This window comes from Elephas maximus, chromosome 11, assembly GCF_024166365.1.
Source record: "Elephas maximus indicus isolate mEleMax1 chromosome 11, mEleMax1 primary haplotype, whole genome shotgun sequence".
In the NCBI taxonomy this organism is placed as follows: domain Eukaryota; kingdom Metazoa; phylum Chordata; class Mammalia; order Proboscidea; family Elephantidae; genus Elephas; species Elephas maximus.
In genome coordinates, this window is record NC_064829.1 from 87,568,844 (window position 1) to 87,595,873 (window position 27,030).

A 27,030-nucleotide genomic window follows, 5' to 3' on the forward strand; every position below is an offset into this window, starting at 1 on the left:
GCTTATTTTAAAAAATACTTTATTCAGGCCCAATCAAGAATCACTTTTTTTTTTGTTTTTGGGAGAACATTGACATTTATCATGTACCTAAGCCAATTTTTCAAATATCCTCCAGGTTGGTTTTGATCATTTCCGTATACAGTATATAAAATTTAAGGGAAAATCAGAATCAGATTTTACATACTCATCTTTTTCCACTGACGCTGAACATTCCTTCATGTCATTAAACATTCTTTGAACTGTTCCCTTTTTTTAATGGCTACATAGTGTTTCATTGTATAAATTTACCATAATTTCTCTGATCCCTCGCCTTTTACTGGAAATTGAACTACTATAAGCATATGCAATGCACATCCCTGTACGTTCATTTTTCTGTGTATATCCGTGATGACTCCCTAAACATTAATAACAGATAAGCCCTGTGTGATGCAAATCATCTTCACTAGTTAAGACACCTAACATCAACAGTTAAGGGATGCCCCAAGGTACAACACGGGACACAAAAATTTCATCCATAGGCTGAAGGCCTCCGTGACCTGGTGCGTTGCTGTTAGACAAACATGAATAAATAAATGAGTGCCCACTGGAGGAGGAAACACACAGCCCCCAGAGGGGTCAGCTGGTGGGACCACCTGCATGGATATTAAGTTGGGGTTGAAATGACAGTTTATGACTCACAGATCCTGGAGGGGAGCACGCCAGAGGGCTGCACATAGAGCTCACACAGGTATCTACGAAGGGGAGAATCAGAGAGCAAGAAGCTGAGGGTCTGGAGGCAGCAATCTGGCAGGGAAAGCCCATTCCCAGATGTGACCTGTGCATGGTGACAGGGAGAGCAATGAGGGGAGGAACCACCTCTGCATTGTTATCTGGGATTTCCCTGTTTTGAAATATGTAATGTTTAAGCGCATTGCTATTGAGTGGATTCCAACTCATAGTAAGGAGCCCCAGTGGTGCAGTGGTTAAGTGCTAGGCTGCTAACCAAAAGGTCAGTGGTAGAACACAGCAGCTGCACTTGGAGAGAAAGATGTGGTGATCTGCTTTCCATAAAGATTGCAGTCTAAGAAATTCTATGGGGAAGTTCTACCCTGTCCTATAGCATTCACTGAGTTGGAATCCACTTGATGGCAATGGGTTTGTTCGTTAATATTTAAGCAGAGGCTGGAAGAAAAAGGATGCTGAGGCATCAAAAAAATGGAGTTTGGATTTCTTGGAATACCAGCTGTTGTATTGTTAAGTGTCGTCAAGAAGGTTCTGACTCACGGCGACCCTATGTACAACAGAACAAAACACTGCCTGGTCCTGTGCCATCCTTACGGTTGGCACCCCTCTGGTGCCATTGTGGCAGCCACTGTATCAATCCATCTCATTGAGGGTCTTCCCTTTTGTTTGATGACCCTTTACCAAGCACGATGCCCTTCTCCAGGGACTGCTTCCTCCTGATAACCTGTCCAAAGTACATGAGTTTAAGTCTTGCCATCCTCATTTCTAAGGAGCATTCTGGTTGTACTTCTTCCAAGACAGATTTGTTCCTTCTTTTGGCAGTCCATGGTATATTCAATATTCTTTGCCAACAGCATAATTCAAAGGCACCAATTCTTCTTCGGTCTTCCTTATTCCTTGTCCAGCTTTGCATGCATGTGAGGTAACTGAAAATACCATGGCTTGGGTCAGGTGCACCTTAGTCCTCCAAGTGACAACTTTGCTTTTTAACACTTTAAAGAGGTCTTTTGCAGCAGATTTGCCCAATGCAATATGTTTTTTGATTTGACAGCTGCTTCCATGGGTGTTGATTATGGAACCAAGTAGAACAAAATCCTTGACAACTTCAATATTTTCTCCATTTACATGATGTTGCTTATTGGTCCAGTTGTGAGCATTTTTGTTTTCTTCATGTTGTGGTGTAACTCATACTGAAGGCTGTAGTCTTTAATCTTCATCAGTAACTGCTTCAAGTCCTCTTTGCTTTCCACAAGCAAGACTGTGTCATCTGCATATCACAGGCTGTTGATGAGTCTTCCTCCAATCCTGATGCCACATTCTTCTTCACATAATCCGGCTTCTCAGATTATTTGCTCAGCATACAGATTGAATCAATATGGTGAAAGGATACAACCCTGACACACACTTTTCCTGACTTTATACCATGCAGTATCCCCTTGTTCTTTTCAAATGACTGCCTCTTGTCTATGTTCAGGTTCTGCATGAGCACCATCAAGTGCTCTGGGATTCCCTTTCTTCGCAGTGTTATCCATAATTTATTATGATCCACAGAGTTGAATGCCTTTGCACAGTCAATAAAACACAGGTAAACATCTTTTCTGGTATTCTCTGCTTTCAGCTAAGATCCATCTGACATCAGCAATGATATCCCTCCTCCCACATCCTCTTCTCAATCTGACTTGAATTTCTGGCAGTTCCCTTTTGATGAACTGTTGTAACCATTTTTTTTTTAAATAATTTTTATTGTGCTTTAAGTGAAAGTTTACAAATCAAGTCAGTCTCTCACATATATACTTATATACAGCTTACTACTTATTCTCCCCCAAATGAGTCAGCCCACTCCCTCCTTCCAGTCTCTCCTTTCGTGACCGTTTTGCCATTTTCTCACCCCCTCTACCCTCCCATCTACCCCCAGACAGAAGATGCCAAGATAGTCTCAAGTGTCCACCTGATGCAAGTAGCTCACTCCTCATCAGCATCTCTCTCCAACCCAGTGTCCAGTCCAATCCATGTTTGATCAGTTGGGTTTGGGAATGGTGTAACCATTTTTTAGTTCAGCAAAATTTTACTTGTATGTGATATTAATGATATTGTTCGATAATTTACACTGTCGGTTGGATCACATTTCTTTAGAACGGGCACAAATATGGATCTCTTCCAGGCGGTTGGCCAGGTAGCTGTCTTCCAAATTTTTTTGCATAGACAAGTGAGCACTAACAGCATTGCGTCTGTTTCCTGAAACATCTCAATCGGTATTCCATCAATTCTTGGAGCCCTGATTTTTGCCAATGCCTTCAATGTAGCTTGGACTTCTTCCTTCAGTACCATCAGGTCTTAATCATATGCTACCTCCTGAAACGAATGGCTATCGACCAAATCTTTTTGGTACAGTGACTGTGTATTCCTTCCATCTTTTGATGCTTATTGCGTCGTTCAATATTTTGCCCATAGAATTCTTCAACATTGCAACTCAAAGCTTCAATTTTTCCTTCAGTTCTTTAAGCTTGAGAAATGCTGAGCATGTTCTTTCCTTGTGGTTTTCTAACTCCAGGTCTTTGGATGTTTCATTATAATACTTTACTTTGTCTTCTCAAGCTGTCCTTTGAAATCTGTTCAGCTCTTTTATTTCATTATTTCTTCCATTTGCTTTAGCTACTTGACATTCAAGAACAAATTTCAGAGTCTCTTTTGACATCTATTTTGACCTTTTCTCTCTTTTTAATGACCTTATGCTTTCATGTATGATGTCCTCGATGCCATCCCACAACTTGTCTGGTCATTAGTGTTCAATGCACGAAATCTATTCTTTAAATAAATAGTCTCCAAATTCAGATGGGATATATATACTTGAGGTTGTACTTTGGATCTCATGGACTTAATTTTCTCTAGCTTCAACTGGAACTTGCATATGAGCATTTGATGGTCTGTTCCATTGTCTGCCCCTGGCCTTGTTCTGACTAAGATATTGAGCTTCTCCATCGTCCCTTTCCATCAATGTAGTATATTTGAGTCCTGTGTATTCCATCTGGAGAGGTTCACACGTATAGTTGTTGTTTATCTTGTTGAAGAAATTTGCAACGAATAAGTTAAGTCTTATAAAATTCTGTCATGTGATCTCTGGAGTAATTTCTATCACCATGGTCATATTTTCCAACTACTGATCCTTCTTCCACTGGTCTGTCAGTTTGTCATACTGTGGTGGCTTGCATGTTGCTGTGATGCTGGAGTCTATGCCACCATTGTTTCAAATGCCAGCAGGGTCACCCATGGTGGACAGGTTTCAGCAGAGCTTCCAGACTAAGACAGACTAGGAAGAAGGACTTGGTGATTTACTTCTAAAAAAAAAAAAACTGGCCAGTGAAAACCTTATGAATAACAGTGGAACACTGTCTGATATAGTGCCAGAGGATGAGCCCCTCAGGTTAGAAGGCACTCAAAATATTACTGCAGAAACACTACCTCCTCAGAGTGGACCTTAATGACATCGATGTAGTCACGCTTTTGAGACTTTCATTTGCTGGTGTAGTACAACTCAAAATGAGAAGAAACGGCTGCAAATATGCACTAATAATCAGAACATTGAATGTACAAAGTATGACTCTAGGAAAATTGGAAATTGTCAAAAATGAAATGGAATGCATAAAGATCTATATTCTAAGCATCAGTGAGCTGAAATGACTGCTATTGGCCATTTTGAATTGGACAATCATATGGTCTACTATGATGGGATGACAAACTGAAGAGGAATGGTGTGGCATTCATTGGCAAAAAGAACATTTCAAGATCTATCCTGAAGCAATGCTGTCAGTGATAGAATAATATCCATACGCCTACAAGGAAGAGCAGTTAATAGGACCGTTATTCAGATTTATGCACTTAGTTATGTAGTACTGCTATAACAGAAATACCACAAGTTGATGGCTTTAACAAAGATAATTTTTGCTTTCACAGTCTAGGAGGCTGAGTGAATTCAGGGTGCCATCTCCAGGGGAAGGCTTTCTCTCTGTCAACTCTGGAGGAAGGTTCTTGTCATCCACCTTTCCCTAGAAGCTCCCCTAGGAGCTTCTCGGCGCAGGAACCTCCAGTCCAAAGAACACAGTCTGCACTCAGGATTGCTTTCTTGGTGGCATGAGGTCCCCCTGAATCTCTGAGGCTTCTCCTTCCTATATGTCAAAAGAGACTGACTCAAGACACGACCTAATCTTGTAGATTGAGTCCTAACTCATTAACATAACTCCCTCTAATCCTGCCTCATTAACATCATAGAGGCAGGATTTACAACACATAGGCAATCACATTAGATGACAAAATGGTGGACAATTCAATTGGCATAATAAAATCTATTAAGAAAACATTCTGCATCCCACTTTAGAGAGTGGCTTCTGGGGTCTTAAACACTAGAAAGTGGCCATCTAAGATGCATCAATGGGTCTTAACCCACATGGAGCAAAGAACACAGTGGCTAATCTCAACAAAGAGTGAAAATCCTTTTTCTTAAAAAAAGTAGCGTATCAGATCCAGCAGGGAATTAATAAATACTCTCCATAATCAAGAAATTCCTACTGCAAACATGCAAGGATGGTTCAGCATTAAGAAACCGACTCATGAACTTTGTGGTAACAGGTTAAAGAAAAAAATCCTATGATCATCTCACGTCAGCAGAAGCCAGAAAGACATTTGATGAAATTCAGAATCATTGTTCAAAGGAACAATAAACTGGGAATAGAAGAAAACTAACTCACAAGGTAATTATGAGCCCAAGAGATGGGAGCGGGGTGGGGGGGGACATAGGCCAGAGATGACATCAGCCTGAGACCAGAAGAACTAGATGGTACCTGGCTACAGCCGATGACTGCCCTGACAGGAAACACAACAGAAAGCCCCTGAGGGAGCGGGAGAACAGGGGGATGCAGACCCCAAATTCTCATAGAGAGACCAGACTTGGTGGTCTGAGGCTGGAGAGACCCCAGAGGTCATGGTCCCCAGACCTTCTGTTGGCCCAAGACAGGAACCATTCCCAAAGCCAACTCTTCAGACAGGGATTGGACTGGACAATGGTTTGGAGAGGGATGCTGGTGAGGAGTGAGCTTCTCGGATCAGGTGGACACTTGAGACTATGTTGGCATCTCCTGCCTGGAAGGTAGATGAGAGGGTAGAGGGGGCTAGAAGCTGGCCGAATGGACACGAAAATAGAGAGTGGAGGGAAGGAGTGTGCTGTCTCATTAGGGGAAGGGCAATTAGGAGTATATAGCAAGGTGTATGTAGGTTTTTGTATGAAAGACTGACTGGATTTGTAAACTTTGACTTCAAGCACAATAAAAAATTTTTGAAAAATGGTGGACAGTCACACAATAACGGGAATCATGGCCTAGCCAAACTGACACGTATTTTGGGGGGACACAATTTAATCCATAACAGGCACCAACCACTAATGCCACAGATGAAGAAACTGAAGATTTTTACCAACTTCTGCAGTCTGGGAAACCCTGGTGGTGTAGTGGTTTGGTGCTACGGCTGCTAACCAAAGGGTTGGCAGTTTGGATCTGCCAGGCACTCCTTGGAAACTCTATGGGGCAGTTCTACTCTGTCCTATAGGGTCGCTATGAGTCGGAATCCACTCGAAGGCACTGGGTTTGGTTTTTGGTTTTTTTCTGCAGTCTGAAATTGATGAAACATGCAATCAAGATGCGTTGATAATTATATGACACTTTTATTTTTCAAGTAAAAGCAAAACAGAAGCCTACTCCTAATGTGCAGGCTGACCCAGCATTACTCTTTCCTAATCCTACTTGTTAGACAATTGCAAACAGAATTAAAAAACAAAAAAAATTTTGCCAGCTACCTACCTCTAGACCAGTGCTGTCCAACAGAATTTCCTGCAATAATGCCAATATCTTATGACTATTGAACAGTTGAAATGTGGCTGGTGTGACAAGAAATGGAATTCTGAGCTTATTTAAATTTACATCTAAATAGCCACATGTGGCTACTAACTACCACTTTGGACAGCACACTCTGGAAGATGTTCACCTTACGTCTCCTTAGAAGAGAACAAGGGAGACTGCTTTTCAGAATGGATGTGGATTTCTTCCTAGTTATCCTTTCTATCAGCAACTGGATACCTCTGAGGACACGCAAGGAGATGCCGCCAGAGATGGGGTACTTGGCTGTTGGCCACAACTTGGGAAACTCATAGTTTGGGTGATTCATACAGAGGAACTGAATAACATGGAGATATATATGTGCCTTACAACCACCTTCCAGGAAACTTCATCTAAATTTCTGTCTTTGGTATCGTAGTGTTGAAGCTATTTACACATCCAACTGGTTCCATTCACACACACACAAAACACGTGACCAAGACACTAAAATCCTGTTCATGTGGACATTCTAGTAGGAAGAGGCACACAGTACACCATGGAACATTAAACCCATTTTGAGACTTGGAATTTTTAATTTAGCTTGTAAATTGGTAATACTTTGACATGTTTCAAAATTACAAAGGTATAAAAGATATATTGTAAAAACCTATTTCTCACCAGTTCTCCAGTCCCCCCAGCTCTCTCCTCCCCAAGGGCAACTAATGTATACCTGGTAATTTTGTGTATTTCCAGTGATAGGTGTTTGTGTGTATAAAAGTGAGAAAAAATATATAAATGTATATATGTGTATATATATATTCTTTACACAAACGGAAACATACTATATGCTGTTTTGCACCTTGGTTTTTTTTTTTTATTTAATGGATCATTGAGTGCTTTCCCATATTAGTACATAAAGACAGTTCCCACTTTTAAGGCTGCGTAGTTCCCCATTCCATCAAAATTACTTACCCAGCTCCCCATGATGGATGTTATTTTCAATGTTTTAGTTTTAAAATCAATACCTTGACAAAAACCATGTATGAACATGATTAACACATGTATAAATACATCTGTAGGATTCATTCCCAGCAGTAGGTTTGCTGGAACGCTGGGACAAGGGTTTGTCCATTAGTAAGTTTGATACTGATTACCAAACTGCTCCCCATAGAGGCTGTATCAGTTCATACTCTGTCCTGAAATGTTCTTTTTCTTTTTTCTGAACACTCAAGGCTGGTCAAATACTGGGTGGAGGGGACATTGCTACAATCCTCCTGAAAGTTCATTAAAAAAGATACATGAAATTCATTGTCAGGGGAATATTTTCATCATATGGTAAGAAGCATTTTTTACAGGAGCACTAGAAAGAATTCTAATTTTCAGAAGAAAACTAGATGAATATATATGTGTATAAGACATAATGTACACTATGAATATTTGTGTGTATACATTCATGTATATTTTAAGAAAAAATTTCAAGGAAAATTAACAAAACCTTAACAGTTATGACCATCTCTGTTTGAAATGTGGGGAATTAAATTTTAAATAAATTTTCATACTTTTGTGTATTTTTCAGGTTTTCCTACAAAGAACATTAATTTTATAAACAGATCAAACCATGTATTTTCCCCAAATTTATACTCATTTCTTGAGTTTCTTGACTGGCTCTGTTTCAATATATCTACAAGGAAACCAGCAGGATAGTGGAAGAAGTGTTATTCCTAGAAAGCATAAACTAAGAAATGGAAAATTTCCAAAAGTCTGTTACCTATTCCTTTCATCTTTGGGGGAAAGGGAATTATGTGAGTGCTGATAGTGGAAGTGTTGGTTTCCGGTTTACTGAGCGAGGCCACTTTAACCATCACAGTATCCACTTTGAGAACTGAGAAAATCAAGACACCTCAAGATCTGTTATTTTGGTGGGCAAAGGCAGAGGGAACCAGCTGATCACAAGCCCGGCCTCCAGAGTTGTCCAAAACTGTGATTATTACTGCTGGGTCTCCCTCTCCCCAGAGGATACTGGTAAGTCAGATGGAGCTTTAGTGTCTGTATCCCCAAATCTGCGCCCCACATACCTGTGGGGCAGCAAAGAGGAATGGTCAAAAGCAGGGGGCCAGTATCAGATTGCCCAGGTTCAAATCCTGGCTGGGCCACTTACCTCAGCATTGTGGCAAGCCACTTCACCTCTCTGAGCCTCTATTTCATCATCCATGAAGGGGGGTAATAACGGATTAGTGTTGGTCAGTTCAGGTCATATTGTGCTTCAGTAACAACCCCAAACCTCACACAAGAAGTTTATTTCTCCCTCATGCTGCCTGTCCGTCACAGGCAGGCAGGGAGGCTCTGTTCACAGGACACTCAGTTCCCCTCCACATGTGCTTCCATATCCTCTGAGGCAGTGACACAGGGACATACATGGCAGCTCACACACTGGCTCTTATTCCACCCAGAGGTGACATAGGTCCCTTCTGCTGATATGATTGGCCACAGTAAGCCACATGGCCATCCCAGACTTCAGCAGAGGCAGGACATAGGTGAAGGAGGACTTCCCTGCCACGTTTCACGAAGTACTGAATCAAAACCATGCTGAAAGGAACACTGCATTGTTCCCGATTTTAAGAACATCTGTAGTCTTTCTTTTGAAGAACGGTGTTCCTGCTGGTTTCAGAAACTTGCAGTTAGTTTTCTTCTACTCCCGGTTTATTGTTCCTTTGAACACTGATTCTGAATTTCATCAAATGTCTTTCTGGCTTCTGCTGACGTGAGATGATCATAGGATTTTTTTCTTTAACCTGTTACCACAAAGTTCATGAGTCGGTTTCTTAATGCTGAACCATCCTTGCATGTTTGCAGTAGGAATTTCTTGATTATGGAGTATTTATTAATTCCCTGCTGGATCTGATATGCTACTTTTTTTAAGAAAAAGGATTTTCACTCTTTATTGAGATTAGCCACTGTGGTATTTCTTGCCCTGTCCCCACCCCCGCCCCTCCCCTTTCCATCTCCAGGCTATGTAGGGCTAGGCTATAGGCTAGGGGAACTTTCTGCTCCCATAGCAAGCCTAATTCCACCCATCTTCTCTTGCAATCAAGAAACGTCTTCCCACTAGGACTGGGCATGCCCTCCCCTCTGACCCCTGAGATTACTGGTTCATATAAGGCTATATTAGATAGGGTATATCAGCAATGTGACAGACAGATGGCGTAAACTGCACAGCATTGCCTCTGTTGTTTGAATAGCTCACAGCAGCCTGACTGGCTCACCTGTGAGATGGAGCTTGCCTGTAAGCATGAGGGCCTGCACCTTGGCTGCGTGAGATCTTTGACATCTTTTTTAATTTCTCCTATGTTCATCATCTAATCATGCTTTCAAAATCTTCAGCAGATTTAGACCATTTATAGTTCCCTAGAAAAAGCACCTACTTGTCTACATCTTCAAACTTACTGACAATATAACTATAAATACTCTTCTTAACAGAAACTTTTGGTTGATGTATAAGTTAAAAAAAAAAAAAACTATCAAGAGTTCCTGGGAGATGCAAATGGTTAATGTGCTCAGCTGCTAACCAAAAGACTGGAGGTTTGAGTTCAAACAGAAGTGCCTCGTGAGAAAGGCCTGGAAATCTACTTCTGAAAAATCAGCCATTGGGGGAAAAACTGACCTAGGGTTGTATTGCTTTCCTAATTTTCACAGGTGTTCCCTCTTTTTTACTTTGGTTAGACTTGCCAATTTTGTCTCATGTGTTGTTAAGGCAGTTCTTTCAGTAAGGCGGTTCTTGATTTCATTACTTACTGAACATTTACCCAGCGCCTAGTTAACAGGAGCCAGGCCCCGCCCTGGGAGGTGGAAATGCTTTGGTGAGGAGGACAACAGGCCAGGAACCATGCCCCCAGAGCTTCTCAGACCCAGAAAACCATGGAAGCAATCACAGCATAGGCAGAAGAGTGCTTTGACTGGGAAGTGTAATAGAAGGGTTGTGTGTGCGTGCACAGTGGGGTTCCCACACTACAGCAAGAAAAGGCATACATACCTGAGAGAGACCCCAAGAGATGAGGACCAACCCAGTCAGAGGGGTGGTGTGGGAAGTGCCCCAAACAGAAGGGACAGCATACACAAAGGCCCAGAGGCAGCAGGGAGGCTGAGAGGCACTTTAAAGGATTTAAAGTAAGTTCAGAGGTTGGAGGGTATAAGGTACAAGTGGTGGAGATGAAGCAGTCTGGGCAAGGCTGTTGAGGGGGCTAGCCAGTTAGGCTGTCATGTGGGGAGAGGCTGGAGGGGAGGAATCCTGGAGTACAGCAATCCAGCCACTATCCTGTGCTGGTCGTGGTCATGCGACATGATGAAGTGAACAGATCTGAGAGGTTTAGATGGCAAAGTCAACAGGACTTCTACTGTGGAAGGTGAACACAAGATGGCAGGTAGCTGCATCCCCCAGGAAAGGGACCAGGGAAGGGGGACTGGTTTGAATTGGAAAATAGCAGCCTCGTCTTGGGTGGGCTGGATTCCAAGGAGCCTATGGGGTGCATCGAGAGGAGCTTCTAGAAGCACAAAGCTGCTCTTCAGGTCTGAAGTGCAGAACTTGGCACTAGAGGCGCAGATTTAGGAGTCGGCAGCAGAGCCATGGGTGTGGATGAGGATACCTGGGGAGGCATCCAAATGAGCCCCCAGGACTAAATGTACCCTGAGCACCCCAACATTTAAGAGGGGTGAGGGGAGAGAAGCCTACATTGGAAGCCAAGGAGCCACTACAGAGGTGGAAGAGTGTGGTATCCCAGCATGCAAGAGGACACAGCATTGTAAGGAGGACAGTTTGGTCAGCAGGCTGGACAATCCAAGAAATAAAAAAAAAAAAAAATGTCGAGAGGTGGTGGCATGTGACCACAGCCACTGCAGTTCCTGCAAGGCAGCAGGGGTAGAATAGAGGGGTCTGATGTGTGAGTTGGCACTGAGGACATGGAGAGCTCAGGTGATTCTTTCAAGAGTGGGGAAAAGTGGAGGACAACTAGTTGCCTAACATCACCCACTTCCCAAGACCTTTCTCTCTGACCTATCCCTTCTATAGAGATTAGAAAACCTGAATACAGGCACCTTTGTCACTAGAGGTGGCCCAGTCCTGGCCGATGAGACGTAAGTGGGCATCTGCTGGAGGCTTCTGGGAAAACCTTGTTTCCTCATCGGAGAATGGAGTGTTGTCCTGTCCTTCCCCTTCTTCCAGTTTTGACTACAGATGCAACGGCTGGAGCTGCAGCAGTCTCTTGTAACCGTGATGGAAAAGTTGTGAGAATGGTAGAAAACACTGGCTCTGACATAATTGAGCCACTGAAAAGACAGCCTTCCAATAAAGCCTAACCTGTTTAAGCCACTGTTAATTGGGTAAACCAAACTTATTGCCATCCAGTTGATTCCAATTTGTAGCGATCCTGTAGGACAAAGAACTACCCCACAGGATTTCCAAGGCTGTAAATCTTTACAGAAGCAGACTGCCAGAACTTTCTCCTGAGGAGCGGCTGGTGGGTTTGAACCGATGACCTTTTGTTTAGCTGCCGAGTGCTTAACCACTGTGCTACCAGGGATCCTGTTAATTGGGTACTGACTTCAAATTCTGACTCCACCATTTTCTAGCTGTGTAACCTTGGACTTAATTAATCATTCTGTGCCTTATTTCCATCATCTATAAAATGGAGTAATAGTAGTACTTCATTGAACTATTATTGAAGCATTGTCTGAAAACGTATTTTTTTCTTGGCTACGTAAATGGTAAGGTTATCTGCTAGGATTGAAGCGGAAGGTGGTGCAGGCTGAGGAACGAGGGTACAGCTGTTGTGAAAAAGAGCTGGCAAGAGAAACACACAAGGACAATATAAGAGGAAACATGAGGACATTGAAACCAACCCTGGGCATCAACAGTTAGACAGAACCTCTGGAGATGAGCTGCAAAGCTAGCTCTGAACATCTGGAAGCCAATTCTGCTCCAATGGAAACACCACCAATTGTGTCACAGAAAAGAACAAAATGGGTTACATGAAATCGGACAGTAAGTTCTGACGGTCAACCATGAAGTTTGATATTAAGCTCTGGCACTCAACCATGAAGTCTGATAGTAAGTTCTGGCACTCAACCATGAAGTTTTGACAGTAAGTTCTGATGCTCAACTATTCTGAAACAGCTATTAGGACCACGGTTGCATTTTTACAGGATGATAAATATTGCATTCAATTCTTTACCCAGTCAATCCAACAATCCTACTGCAGTACACTTTTTACAGCCAATTTTTACATGCTGAGATATGTCATAATCAGTTTTTCATTTCTAACGGTATATATTTAACTTCACTAGGATGCAACTGCAGTGGAAATACCAAGCAAAAGCATGAGCTGATCAGAGCTGGGCATTAACAGCTGTCCTGTATAACTGGAGCACATGACTTAGCGTCCTGCAACAGGTATTTGGATGTAGCTATGGCTTATGGGAAGGAGCCCTGTTGGAGCAGTGGTTAAGCACTCAGTTGCTAACCCAAAGATTGGTGGTTTGAACCCACCAGCAGCTCCGAGGGAGAAAGATGTGGCAGTCTGCTCCTGTGAAGATCACTACCTTGGAAACCCTATGGGGCAGTTCTACTCTGTCCCATAGGACAGCTATGAGTTAGAATCGACTTGACGGCACACAACAACATGGCTTATGGGATGGTCCATAATTGTTTCATTTTAGGGTAAAAAGTAGATTTAGATTCTTGGTGTTTTATTGGGTGCTATGAGATCCCACCAACCACAACTCAACACACAATGTTAAGAACAGCTCAGACAAAGGTAAGAACCCTTGGCTTTCCTCAGGAGAAATACTGGAGAAAAGCAACAGGGTGATCAAGCCAAAGCTTCAAAATATGGGCATTAAAATGTCCTGCTCTCAGTACGCTCTTTTAAGAACTATCTATATGGGATCAAACTGACAACAGCAACACACAAGTTCAGACAGGAAGCTTAGAGGACAGTGAATTTATGTCGACGGGGGAGAACAACTCAGAAAAGGAGGGTGAGAATGAATTGTTACATAACTCGAAGAATGTCATCAATTGTCACTAAATGGTACATGTACAAGCTGTTGAATTGGGGTATGTTGTGCTGTGTATATTCTCAACAACAATAAAAAAAAAAAATTTCAAAAATGTCCTGCTGTCTAGAAAATCAATTATTTTCTCAAAAGCGTGGCTTCTCCTGGCACTGAAAGCTGAGAGAAAGATCTTCCACTGGTCCTCAACAGAGGCCCCATGCAAAGTGCCCTTATGTGAAAACAGCGGGAGTCACATGACGTTCATAAGGCTCCTCATCACAGCCCAACCCAATTCCCGTTGGGTCGATTCCAACTCATAGTGACCCTATAGGACAGGGCAGAACTGCCCCCACAGAGTTTACAAGGAGCGGCTGTTGGATTCGAATTGCCAACATTTTGGCTAGCAGCCGAGCTCTTAACCACTGTGCCATCGGAGCTCCCATCACAGCCCAGTGGCACAAAATTTACGTTATTCTGTTTTTTTTCCCCCCCAACAAATAAAAGGCTAAAAAAGAAAGAGTGGTGACCTATAAATTTGAAAAGCCTTGTTTATACCATTAGAATGAGGCAAATAGAAAACAAAATTTAGGAGGCAACCAGGAACATGTGAACACTAGATGTTTGGCGATACTTTTGTTTAGATTAAGGAATTACTAATTACCTTTACTTTTGTTTAGATGTGATAATGGCAAATGGATGCTTTTTCTTTTTGAGTTTAACAAAATTAACAATCTTTCCTGATTCACCACAGATTCTTACATGAAACTGGTGGGTTTTTCTTCTTTACTGCAAATGCATGTTGGTCAAGACTGAGAACAAGGACCACGAGTGCCTCTGCCTTGATTCCTGCTCAGGCCCCACTGTGGCTTTTGTACCATCAGCACAAGCATCAACAGAACAAAAAAGGCGAATACGTCTTAGTACGATTATGAAACCAGTTTTGTCCCTGTGTCCCTTTTAGAGATACATATTGAAATATGGGTGAACTAATATGTCCGTGACCAATGTGAAAATAGAGGAGGGGTGGGAAGGTGGGTGGGGGGGCACTAGGAAAATACATTATCCATGCTTTTCAATGTCCACAATAAAATGCTAAAAATTAGATTCAGAAAAATAGTTGGATTCTCTTCCTTTCTTCACATCAATTATGAATGTTGCAAAATGGTGAGAGAATTACTAAGTAAGTCATATACAAACTAGCTAATTGTTACAGACTGAATTGTGTCCATCAAAAATATGTGTTGTAAATCCTAACCTCTAGGCCTGTGATAGCAGCCCTAATGGTGCAGTGGTTAAAGAACTTGGCTGCCAAATGAAAGGTTGACAGTTTGAACCCAGCCATTCCTTGAGAGAACGATGTGGCAGTCTGCTTCTGTAAAAATTAAAGTCTTGGAAACCCTGTGGGGCAGTTCTATTCCATCCCATAGGGTCTCTAAGAGTTGGAATGGACTGGATGGCAGTGAGGTTTTTTTTTAGCCTGTGGTTATAATCCCATTTGGGAATGGGCTGTTCTTTGTTATGTTAATGAGGCAGGATTAGTGTAGGGTGTGTTTTGAGTCAATCACTTTCTTTTTTCTAACATTTTGTTGTGATTTTTTGGGAAAATTTACATAGCAAATTAGGTTCTCATTTAAAAATTTTTATGCATATTATTCAGTGACATTGGTTATACTTTCCACAATGTGACAGCATTCTCATTGTTTCCATTCTGGTTGTTCTGTTTTGAGTCAATCTCTTTTGAAAAATAAAAAGAGATTAAACTCAAGCTAGAAAGCTGAGATGGTGGAGAGATAGATACCAAGCCACATGAAGAATGCCCAGGAGAAGCTCAAAAGAGACCAGGACCTCCCTCCAGAGCTGACAGAAAGCCTTCCACTAGAGCTAGCACCCTAAATTCAGACTTTTAGTCTCCTAACTGTGAGAGAATAAGTTTCTGTTTGTTAAAGCAACCCACCTGTATTTCTCTTATAGCAGCACTAGCTAACTAAGACACTAATGATACCATTCATTAAAATCAAATTATGGCCCTGTTCAATCAATTTACAGGGTTGAGAAAATGTCTGCTATAGTGGTGGGCTGGTTTACACCAGGGTTTCCCTACCTTGGCATGAGTGACATTTGGAGCCAGGTAATTCTTTGTTGTGAGGCTGTCCTGGGCACCGTAGAGTATCTAGAAGCATCCCACATCTCTACGCACTAGATGCTAGTGACACTCTTTGCCCAGTCATGCCAACCAAAAACATCTCCAGATATTGCCAAATGTCCCCTGGGGGGCAAAAGAGCCCCCAGTTGAGAGCCTCTGGTTTATAGCAACACTAGATGTTCTAAGCTGTGGTTTTCAACAGGAGCTGCACCACCCCAGAGAATGTTGTGGAACTTCATGGGGGATTCTTTGTCCCATTACTTCAGGAGTGTGGCTGACATTGTGGGTGGAGTCAAGCGTGCCACCATGACTGTGAAGCACACAGGGTGGGCCCCAGTGAACCACGTACAACTGTTTGTAATGTATGAACTGAGAACCTAACTCGACTGCACATATATATACAAATTAATTCCTGCATGCTTAGATTTACACAGAATTTTTCAGAAATGCAACTGCATTTTGTTCAAAATGTTTCCGAGAGTTAGTCATCATCTTGGAAAATCACATCATGTACAGAAAGGCCCCTAGTGGCATTTCTGTGGTTAACGCCACACCCCCATATACCATACTTAAGCCCCAGGTCTCTGATGTAATTGGGCCTATGCATTTACATGTTGAGATACTGCACCCACTCAGAACACATTACTCTATTATAAATTACTTTTGCTTTAATTATCCTTTACAAAATAGGGCCATAAGCTGATTTATTTGACATTATGTGTATGAGTAGATTATATTAACCTGTGCATTTGTTTGGGGACAATAAAGGGAACGTAACAAAATATCTATTGTTAAAAGGGGGCACTGAGTTTGATAAGAGTCCATGAGTGACACAAACTTTGCACTCAATTACTAAAGGTTGGCAGTTTGAACCTACCCAGTGCTGCTGCAGAAGAAAGCCCTGACGATCTGCTTCCATAAAGAAGCACAGCCTTGAAAACCCTATGGATCACAGTTCTACTCTGTAACACACAGGGTCGCCATGAGTTGAAACTGACTTGACAGCAGTGGGTTTGGTTTTTAGTTTGGGGTTTGACAGGTCTCAGAACCACCAATCTCGGGTGTCTGTGAAGCACCATTTCCTCAGGAAACCAGACGTCACCTTCACCACTTCTACCCTCAGCTCCTCTTTCCACAAATACATGATAGGGACTTACCACATTTTTTGTACTTGTGGTTCAAAACTCATCTGTAGGGTTTCCCTCCTAAGTGGATTCTCTGACGTCAAATAAGACAGAAGCACCAACAGAACGCTCTTCCACACCAATAACGTGCACAGGGTTTTTCTCTTGCATGATTTCATGGATGTCGAACAAGGCAAGAGCCCTGCTTGCAGGCTGTCCTGCCTTTGTTCCACCCCCTGGGTTCTCTCCCGAATGCGTGTACTGATGTCGGATGAGGTGTGAGCTCCGGCTACAAGTTGGCTCACGTCGGTTACGTCCTCTAGGACCCTCTCTGGTGTGAGTTATCTGATGCCGGATGAGGTGCGAGCTCTGAATGAAACACTTCCCACACTGACTACATTTAAAAGGCCTGTCATCTCGCGCATCTTGACTCCTAGGTGGGTTGCAGCCAAGGGCTTCCGACCATTCCTGCTTCGCTAAAGCTGCCGTCTGCTCAAAGATTAGCCGCTGCCGGCATTCATAAGGCTTCTCTCCAACATGCTTCCTTTGATGTTGGGCCAGGGAGGAGCTGTGCCGGAAACCTTTCCCACAGTGATTACATTCATAAGGCCTCTCCTCTGTGTGAGTTCTCAGATGCAGAAAGAGGCAAGTGGTCCGTGAAAAGGATTTCCCACACACACTGCAAGTGTAGGGCTTCTCCCCAGTGTGTGTTCTCTTGTGCCGGCCAAGGGATGAATTCTGGTTGAAGGCTCTCCCACAGTACTGGCACTGATAGGGCTTCTCTCCAGTGTGAATTCTCCGATGCACGGTGAGGTGTGTACTGTGGCAGAAAGATTTTCCACACTCAGCACATTTATAGGGTTTGTCTCCTGTGTGGATTCGCTCATGTTGAACAAGGGATGAGTTCTGGCTGAAGGCTTTCCCACACTCCTTGCACATATAAGGCCTCTCTCCTGTATGGATCCTCTTATGTACCGTGAGGTGTGCATTATGGTTAAAAGACTTACCACAGTCAGTACATTTGTAGGGTTTATCCTGTATCTGAATTTTTCCGAGTTGCATAACTTCAACACCCTGACTGAAAGCTTTGCTGCAGTCATTGTTTTCAAAGGGCTGTTTTCCAGAGGAGCCCATCTGTTGATTAATTAAGCTTGAGTTATGCTCCAAGCTTTTAACCTGTGAGTCATAATTACAGGAATATTTTCCCTGAGAAGTCTCCTGTAATGGATTTAGGCCTGAACTCAGGATATAGTTTACCCCAAGTCTGAGACTTTCACTGCCTCTATCTTGAGTTGGAGCTTCTTTGAGGCCAAATTCCAGGTGCTTCAGATCATCCTGGTCCTTCTTGAGCCCCTCTGACTGGCCCTCACAGGCCCACTTCTCCCCTAATGTGGCTGGCCAAAGAGCACCCCTTGGGAATCCTTTCATCTCCATGACACAGGGCAGCTCCTCTTCAGGAAGACCCTGCCTCTTCGGTGACACTTGGCTTTCAGCTCTAGTCTGCCACCCTGAAAGAAAACCAGAGAGCTCTGAGAGGTTGAGGGGGGAAAAAAAAATAAGGAGAGGGGACCAGGCCCCCAACACCTCAGCCTACAGTACTGACCTAGGATCCTAGATACTTGTCCTGCCTCCAAGCAAAGCACTCGAATCCACTCGTACGTGGACACCAAGTGCCCCTTCCTAAAACATAGCTTCAGTCATTCAACAAATAATTTACTGAGCATCTGCTGTAGTCCAGTTTTGCTGGCCTAGATCAGGGGTTGGCAAACTATGGTCAGTTTTGTATGACCCTCGAGCTCCAAATGTTTTTTATGACTTTAAAGAGATCAAAAAGGCCCCCATGTGGCATCAGAAGCATTTGGGTGGAAGGTCAAGCTACAGATACTGCTGGTTGAGTACCATGGCCACATCCCCCTTCTTCCAGGATATGGCCAGGGTACCAATGCACCAGCCCCAGGCAGGGGATCACGGCAGAACCAAGCCAATTATGACAATCTGGTCCCCCTCCCAGCCTCCCTCACAACTGCGGTTGGGCTCAGGGTGCATGTGATACAGTCCTGACTAAGGAGACTTAGCTGGATGACATCTGGAGTTTTAATAAAACCGGACAAATGTGGCTAGCATCACTTCCCACCTCTCCCCCTCCTGCCTGGATGTGATGGCTGCAGCTGCTGCGGCCATGCTGTGACCTCAAGGGAAGACCGGCAGAATCACAGAACCATCAGTACTGGCATCACTGAGACACTGAGCAGTGCTGACAGGGTTTCTTGCTTTGTGAGAAAGACCTCCCTCTTTTTTGAGCCGATCTAACCCCGTTTTCTGTTATTTGTAGCTGAACATATAATTCTTGTAGATAAGAGAACAGAATAAGAGTGTGGGGAACATGTTTACAGAAACTGGGCATGTAAGACAAATGGAGAATATGAAGGAGAAGTTCATACATAAGAAATGACCCTGTGGAAAGGACACACTAGAAGGCTGGTAAGACAGGGAACCTGGAAAGAAAGATGGAGCAGAAAGGGAGGGACGGGGGGAATCTGCACAGGAGATGAGGTGGACGACTTCTGAGCTCAGAGGAAGGAGAGTTAGGTAAGGAGGCTGTGATGTGTGGAGGAGCACCTAGGCAGAGGTGTGATGACAGTGCCCCCATGATCATATGGCAGGCTGGACACTGCCATCCTCAGAAAGGCCTCTTGCAAGGCTGGCTCATGGCTGAGATCTGGGAACTCAGATTTCAGAAGGGCCCCCACAATTCCCAGAACTGATGTGAGTGGCTCCCTGTGCCTACTGTTTGCGTAAACAACGTGCTTGCTGCTGAACACCTGCTTTCCCTCAGGGAGTCTGGGATTTTGGTATGTGCCAGGCAGAGGGTGCCTATGTGACCAGCTCCCAGTAAAAATCCTGGGTGCTGAGTCTCCAATTAGCTTCGCTGGTGGATGACATGTCACATGTGTTGCTGGGGGAGTGAAGCGTCTCCCATGTCACTCCACTGGGAGAGGGCTCACAGAACCTTGGCCTAGTTTCCCAACTTCACCCCATGCGCCTTTCCCCTTTGCAGACTCTGCTTTGTGTCTTTTTGCTGTAATAAATCTTAGCTGTGAGTATCACTATGTGCTGAGCCCTGTGGGCCCTCCTGGGCAATCATTGGCCCTAGTGGTCTTGGGGATGACAATACACAACCTTCCCAGGCAGCACGCCCCCAGTCACCCCGTGGGCAGCTCCCTGCAGGGTCTCCTGCCCAGTGGGTTCTCACCTGGACAGCAGCCTTGGGCAAGTCCACTTTCTGCCACCCACAGCTCTGCCCCTTGTTCCAACTGGGAGATGACATCAGGTTTGGGAAGCTCAGGCCCTGGAAACAGGGAAGCACAGGACATGGGCATCTGCTCTGGAGAGAAAGAACCAGCTCACAATCTTGACCATCAGGATAACAGGAGGCCATGAGGGTAGCAATGCAACAAGGCAAAGGCTTTGCATCATGACAGAAAAGGGTAGTACTCCTCTGCACACATGTCCCACAGGGAAGGAGAACGCAAGTTCCCTGGTGCCCAGAGAAGGTCAAGTCCTCACCCCAGAACTCCCATGATTTATAACCCACGAGGAATCAGTCACCCCTGGGCGTAGATGATCAGCTTGTGACAGAGGCCTTACCCACATCAACTAGATGCCCAAAGGTCTCCAGCATCACGTCACGGTACAGAGTCCGCTGGGCAGGATCCAGCTGTCCCCATTCCTCCTGGGTGAAGTCCACGGCCACATCCCGAAAGGTCACTGGCTCCTGAAATGCCATACACAGTCTCATCAACTGGATGGACTATCCCCATCAGTGTTCTCGGGAGGAGGAGGAATGGGGAAGGAGAAAATGAGCAGACATTTGTCCTGAGAGAGTGCAGGGTCTGAGTGATGCGAGTCAGGTTGAACTGGGCACAGGGCCTCTGCATGCAGGAGTGGACTTTATGCAAGGACATGGGGTGGGGAGGCGGGCAACCAAGCAAGATTGGCAAAGCTGATCCACAGCTGACCCACAGGCAATCACAGACAGATAGGGGTGTCCAGCCTAGGTCGCTGACCTGCAGATTTGCAAGCTAAAGAAATGGTAGTAAGTTTTGGGGTAGTTTGTTACACAGCTAACTGATACACCCACTAACCCTCAGACATAAAACAAGGCTCATCTTCCTCCCTGAAAAGAGGGGCTTACAGTTGGGGTCTGAAACTCATGTGCGTTCTGGGGCTGGGCAGGCTCACAAATGACTGAAGAGGGACAGTGTAAGGGCCCACATGTGCTCTTACTCTGAATGGTGGGACTGGAGTGGACAGGGAGCATGTGTCTGAAGGACAGTTGGGATGCAGAGCTGACTGGTGTGGCCTCATGGGAATACAGGGCCCATGTGGTCAGAACTGCCAATCTTTGGAGTGAAGCTGGAAAACAGGTCAGATTTTTACGTAAAAACTTCCAATTTTTATAAGCTGATGCAATACATTTAAAATGTGTCTCACAAACAAAAACATCTGTGAGCAGATGTGGGCTGGTTGAAGGCAGATCTTCCTGGATCAGAGTCTTGGTTCTGTCACTTCCTCTCCAGGAGGTACTGAGCAGATATCCAGCTCTGCTTCCCCATTTCCTTCCTTGTCTATAAAGAATCATCCCCTTGGGGGCTGTGATGGGAACTAAGTGCACATAGGATACTTCCCACAGGACAACTGGACAGCCACTTGCAAAAGAATGAAGTTGGACCCCTACCCTACACCATATACAAAAGTTAACTCAAATTGATAAAAAATCTAAAAGTAACAGCTAAAACTACAAAACTCTTAGAAGAAAATTCTTAGAAGCCTTTGTGACCTTCAATTAGACAATGGTTCCTTAAATATGATAGATAAAACACAAGCAATAATAACAAAAAGTAGACAAATTAGACTTCATCAAAGTTAAAAATTTTGGGGCACAAAAGGTACTATGAAGAAATTTAAAACACAACCCACAAAACAGGAAAAATATCTGCAAATCATTTACTTGATAAAAGACTTGTATCTAGAATATATAAAGTAATACTTACAACTGAATAATAAAAAGATAAAAAAATCCAGTTAAAAAATGGGCAAAGGATCTGAATAGACATCTCACCAAAGAAGATCTACAAATGCCCAACAAGCACATGTAAAGATGCTCAGTATCACTAGCCATCAGGGGAATCAAAACCATGAGCTTTCACTTCACATCCACTATGAAGGCTAAAATCAAAGACATAATTACAAGTGTTGGCAAGGATGTGGATAAATTAGAACCCTTGTACGTTGCTGTGCGAAGGTAAAATGGTACGGCTATTTCAGAAAACAATTGCAGTTCCTCAAAAGGTTAAACACAGTTACCATTTAACCCAGTATATATTCCGAAGTGAGAACATAAGTCTACATAAAAACTTACATATGAGGGAAAAAAACAAAACAAAACTTGACATGAATGTTCACAGCAGCACTATTCATAACAGCCAAAAAGTATAAATAACCCAAATGTCCATCAATTAATGAATGGGTAAACAAACTGTGTTATATCCATACAATCGGATATTATTATTTGGCCATAAAATGAAGTACAGATAGTAAATACTACAACATGAATCAATCTTGAAATCATTACACTCAGTGAAGTAAGTCAGACACAAAATACCACATATAATATGACTGCATTTTTATGAAATGTCCAGAACAGGCAAATCCATAGGTACAGAAGTAGATCAGTGGCTGCTTGGGCTGGGTGTGGGGGTGATAGTTAATAGGTAAAGGGTTTCTTTTTGAGGTGATGAAAATCTTCTGAAATTGATTGTGGTGTCAGATGCAGAACTCTGTGAATATACTAAAAAACAATGAATTGTATGCCTTACATGGGTAAATTACACGGTATGTTAATTATATCTCATTAAAGCTGTTACAAAAAAACAAAACTTCTGTCATGGATTGAACTGTGTCCCCTGAAATATCTGTCAACTTGGCTAGGTCGTGATTCCCAGTATCGTATGGTTGTCTACCATTCTGTCATCTGATATGACTTCCCTATGTGTTCTAAATTCTATCACTATGATGTAATGAGATGGATTAGTGGCAGTTAGACTGATGAGATCTACAAGATTAGATAGTATCTTGAGCCAATCTCTTTTGAGATATAAAAGAGAGTAGCGAGCACAGAGACATGGGGACCTCATGCCACCAAGAATGAAGAGCAGGAGTGTGCGTCCTTTGACCCTGGGGTCCCTGCGCTTAGAAGCTCCTTGACCAGGGGAAGATTGATGACAAGGACGTTTCTCTAGAGCCAAGAAGAGAAAGCCTTCCCCTGGAGCTGATGCCTTGAATTTGGACTTGTAGCCTAGTAGACTGTGAGAGAATAAATTTCTCTTTGTTGAAGATATCCACTTGTGGTATTTCTGTTATAGCAACACTAGATGAGTAAGACAAATTCCCACAGGCTGTGGTTCGTGCTCAGATTCTGATCAATGCTGCTGCTCTACCTGTTTTCGTTAACAAGGCTGAAGAACCTGGAATAGTGTCCCTCTTACGGATGGGACCAGGCAATGACCCAGCCCTACCTCACTCAGCACAAAGTAAGAACCTGTGGCATCAGCAATCACTGGTGGGGTCAATAGACCTCAACTGTGTGTAGAAAGCCATGTAACCAGCTGACCTCTCAGCAGAACCTGAGTCTCTTGGTGGTGGGTCTTCCTGTCTGCACCCCTAGAGCTTCACACCAAAGGGTTCTAGGGGAAGCTGTCAAAGGAACATTTTCCAGTATCCACATTGTAACCGTACTGGTGACTGGGACTCTTACATGGGCAGTGACAGTATAAGCTAAGCAGGTACATCCTCTCTGGAAAACTGGATCCTCCAAATTTGTATCTACATATACCTTGTCACTTAACAGTTTCACTTGTGACAATATGTCTAAAAGAAATGGGCACATATTTTCAGCAAAAGACATGCTCAAGTATTCCCACCATACAGCTGTTTATACTACTAAACAACTGGAAAGAAACCAAATGAACTTCTACCATAGAAGAGATCAATACGACGTGGTATATTCATCAAGTGGAATAATACACAAGGAGAATAAACAGTTTACAAATACAACAATCCTAGGTGAATCTAACCAACTGAAGATGAGCAACAGAAGTCAGACACAAGTATGACCTGTAAGAACCGTTTGCAGTGTAAAACAAGGCAAATCAGTCTATGGTGTTTGAAGTCTGAATGTAGTTAGCTGTGGGAAGGAGGGAGATGATGCCTGGGAGGGACCCATGGACTTTGGGGACCCAGCTACATTCTACTTCTTGACATAGTGATGATCACACAGGTGTGTGCACTTTGTGGTACTTCATCAAACTGTACACTTAGGATTTGTGCCCTTTTCTGTAAACTATATTTCTATTTTTCTTTTTAAGAAAAATGTGAGTAGAAAAAAAAAGTAAAGCAACTATAGTATGGTTGGAACGTGGCTCTGGCAAAAATTGTGCAGGAAACACGCAAGAGCCTTAGGTTTGGGCGCAGACATCTCTGCTCCTGTTTGCACATCCTCACCTCCCACTCAGACCTTCCACTGATCCCAGTGCACACTCCCTGCACCTCCTCCCCTTACTGGCCACCTTTGCCCACTCTGTGGGTGTCACTCGTGATGACCCAGGCACTAGATCCACTGAGCACTGGTCTGTGGAGCCCTAATACCTCTCAGTGGCATCACACAGGTCCTTCTGCCTCCTTTTAGCCTCCTTCCTAGAATTCTAGCAGGAGCCCACTCCTTGCGATCCTGGGGCTCTCCTTGCTGCTCTGCCTCACACCCTTGCAGCCTTTCCCTGAACTGCTGGGCCTGGTGGGAAGGGGCTGTGGTCAGACCTCTCTCCTCTGCACACTTGCTCACTGCTGACCAGGCCACCCCAGGCATCAGTCAGTACCTGGGCACTGGGCCCCACCTCCTCCTCTCTTTTCTTCTGCTGCCTTAGCTTGCCCTCAGTACCTACCCTGCTCTATCCCCCAGCCCCAACTGCCTGAGTGGTTCTTCACAAACCCATACCACTCCTGCTTAAAACACTTGAGTGGCTACAGGATTAACACCCCTCAGCCTAGCAATCAAATCTCCCCACTTCCAGTCCTTGCCTCTTGTGGTGGCCAGCCTCTAGACAGGCCCCAATAATCCTCCACCCCCAATGATCCCTGTCTCCTGGTATTCATGCCCTTGTAGAGTCCCCACCACAATGGGCAAAGTTGACCTGTATAACCAATAGGATATTTTGGGAATGACAGTGTGATGTCAGAGACCAGGTCACGAAAGACACTGCAGCTTGTACCTTGTCCTCCCTCCATGTACTTGCTCTGGGGGAAGCCAGCTGCCATGTTGTGAGAACATTCATGCAGCTCCACTAGTGGCTCAGGTGGGGAGGAACAGAGATGTCCTGCCAACAACCCTGTGAATGAGGCATCTTAGAGGCAGATCCTAGTCAAGCCTCAGGTGATGGCAGTCCTAGCTGAGATCTTGACCGTAACCTCTTTAGCCACAGCCACAACTACCAGCCAAGTCGTTCCGAGATTCCTTAACAAGCAGAAACTGTGAGACAATAAATAAACCAAAACCTACTGCCCTCAAGTCAACTTTGACTCACAGCTACCCTATAGGACAGAACGGAACTGCCCCATAGGGTTTCCAAGGCTGTAATCTTTATGGAAGCAGGCTGCCACATCTCTCTCCCGTGAAGCAGCTAGTGGGTTCAAGCTGCCGACCTTTTGGTTAGCAGCCAAACACTTAACCACTGTGCCACCAGAGCTCTTGAGAGAATATTTACAGTAAAACCTGCAAAAGCTGGAACCTGTGAGGTAGAAACCCATCAGAGAAAGAAAATTCAAATATTTTCCACTAAAATAAATGATAGAAAAATGTTAAGGCTGCACCCTGTTAAAGGAGGAAAACTTTCGATATCCAGAAAAACACGGCAGCCTGGTTAAGTTCTGGCTCTCCCAAGCCTCTCTTTCTGCTTACTCTCTGATCTCCCAACCACAGCAAGAGCAAACTCAAGTATGGTCACATTTTATGTGAATTTTAAAGAACACACACCTGAAGACATGCAATCTAAGATTATCAATAATCTCACTTGGTGCACCAAATCTGAAACAATGCAAATTCCCCTAAACCAACAAACCAGAAAAAAAAAAAAAAAAAGGGCACTACATCAATAATGCAAACCCCCCTAAGTCAAAAAACCGAAAAAAAAAAGGCAATACATCATTTCAAAGCTGAGGAGCTTTAGGCGTAGAAAGCAGTTCCACAGTCACCTGCCCCACTTACAGGGTGCATGGCGACCTGTCCTTCGCCCCGGCGGGTTGGGCCCCACCCTTAAGGCAGGAGCTTCGCGTTGCAGGGCTAGCCGTGGGTTATTTGCTGCTTCCTTGCGTTAAGGCATCTGTATCTATTCGACGACGCAATCGTACCTGCTATCTCAACGCTCGACCGACTTTACAGTTACTGTCACCCTGTCACCCAGCTGATGACTCCTCCCGGGGGTCGGTGCGGGCGTGGCTGGGCGCGGGGGTGGGGGTCCCGACCTCCCAGGGAGGCCTTGGAAATGACCTTCCCACTCATCGGAGGGCAGGGGACAACAGCGGAGCGTGCGCATTCGGGGTCCGGCGACCCGAGTTCGAATCCAGCTCCGCCCTTTACCAGCTGGGCTAGTCTCCGCGCCCCTGGCCGCGCCTCAGTTTCCCCTCTGTAAGAGAAGGTAACGGCTGTGCCCTCCTCACGGCGCGTTGTGTGGGATAAAGGGCTAGTATCTGCGGGGGGGGCGCTTGGACCGGGACCCGATGCCGTCGTTGTTATTATTTATTATTTTTACCTGAAGCCGGGCCGCTGGCCCCACGGCCATTGCCACTGCTGCCGTCTCCTCCTCGGGGTCCATCCTGGACAGACGAGCCTGGGACAAGCAACCGAGGCAACCCCAAAACCGAGAGCCGCCTCCGCCACCGGGCCCACCCAACTCTCCTACCGGGGAACAATGGCGGCCCCGCAGCCTACGCGGGGACTACAACTCCCCGAAGGCAGTGCGGCGCACAGCGGCGTCGGACAATGGGAGACCCCGCCCGCCGGGCTTCCAACCAATGGGGA

General features: G+C 44.4%; 2 protein-coding genes across 7 annotated transcripts in view; both read right to left on the reverse strand.

Annotated features, from left to right (window-relative positions):
* Nucleotides 1-27,030, reverse strand: part of ZSCAN22 (zinc finger and SCAN domain containing 22) — a 202,727-nt gene that overhangs the window by 79,118 nt on the left and 96,579 nt on the right. The gene's annotated exons all lie outside the window — the stretch shown is intronic.
* Nucleotides 6,031-26,937, reverse strand: ZNF8 (zinc finger protein 8). 6 transcript variants are annotated; one of them, XR_007519213.1, is made up of 5 exons: nt 26,762-26,937; nt 20,547-20,673; nt 20,152-20,283; nt 11,673-18,406; nt 6,034-9,376 (listed from the first exon to the last, which is right to left on the reverse strand). XR_007519213.1 is itself a non-coding variant. In XM_049900413.1 (5 exons), exons 1-4 carry the CDS (start codon nt 26,822-26,824, stop codon nt 16,980-16,982), a joined length of 1,749 nt encoding a protein of 582 aa, XP_049756370.1. In that variant the 5' UTR covers nt 26,825-26,937; the 3' UTR covers nt 6,034-12,417; nt 16,932-16,979. The 6 variants fall into 6 exon arrangements, 5 of the variants coding, with proteins under 5 accessions (XP_049756369.1, XP_049756373.1, XP_049756370.1 ...); XM_049900413.1 differs by having other exon boundaries at nt 6,034-12,417; nt 16,932-18,406; XM_049900414.1 differs by having other exon boundaries at nt 6,035-11,838; nt 16,932-18,406.

What these genes read in the sequence shown, in the direction of transcription:
- ZNF8 (XM_049900412.1), bottom strand. Translation starts at nt 26,824, where the DNA reads ATGGACCCCGAGGAGGAGACGGCAGCAGTGGCAATGGCCGTGGGGCCA. An exon ending in GGCCAGCGGCCCGGCTTCAG is followed by an intron (nt 20,674 to 26,761) that starts GTAAAAATAATA and finishes ATGGCATTTCAG; the next exon opens with GAGCCAGTGACCTTTCGGGA. An exon ending in TGCCCAAGGCTGCTGTCCAG is followed by an intron (nt 18,407 to 20,151) that starts GTGAGAACCCAC and finishes GTTTTCTTTCAG; the next exon opens with GGTGGCAGACTAGAGCTGAA.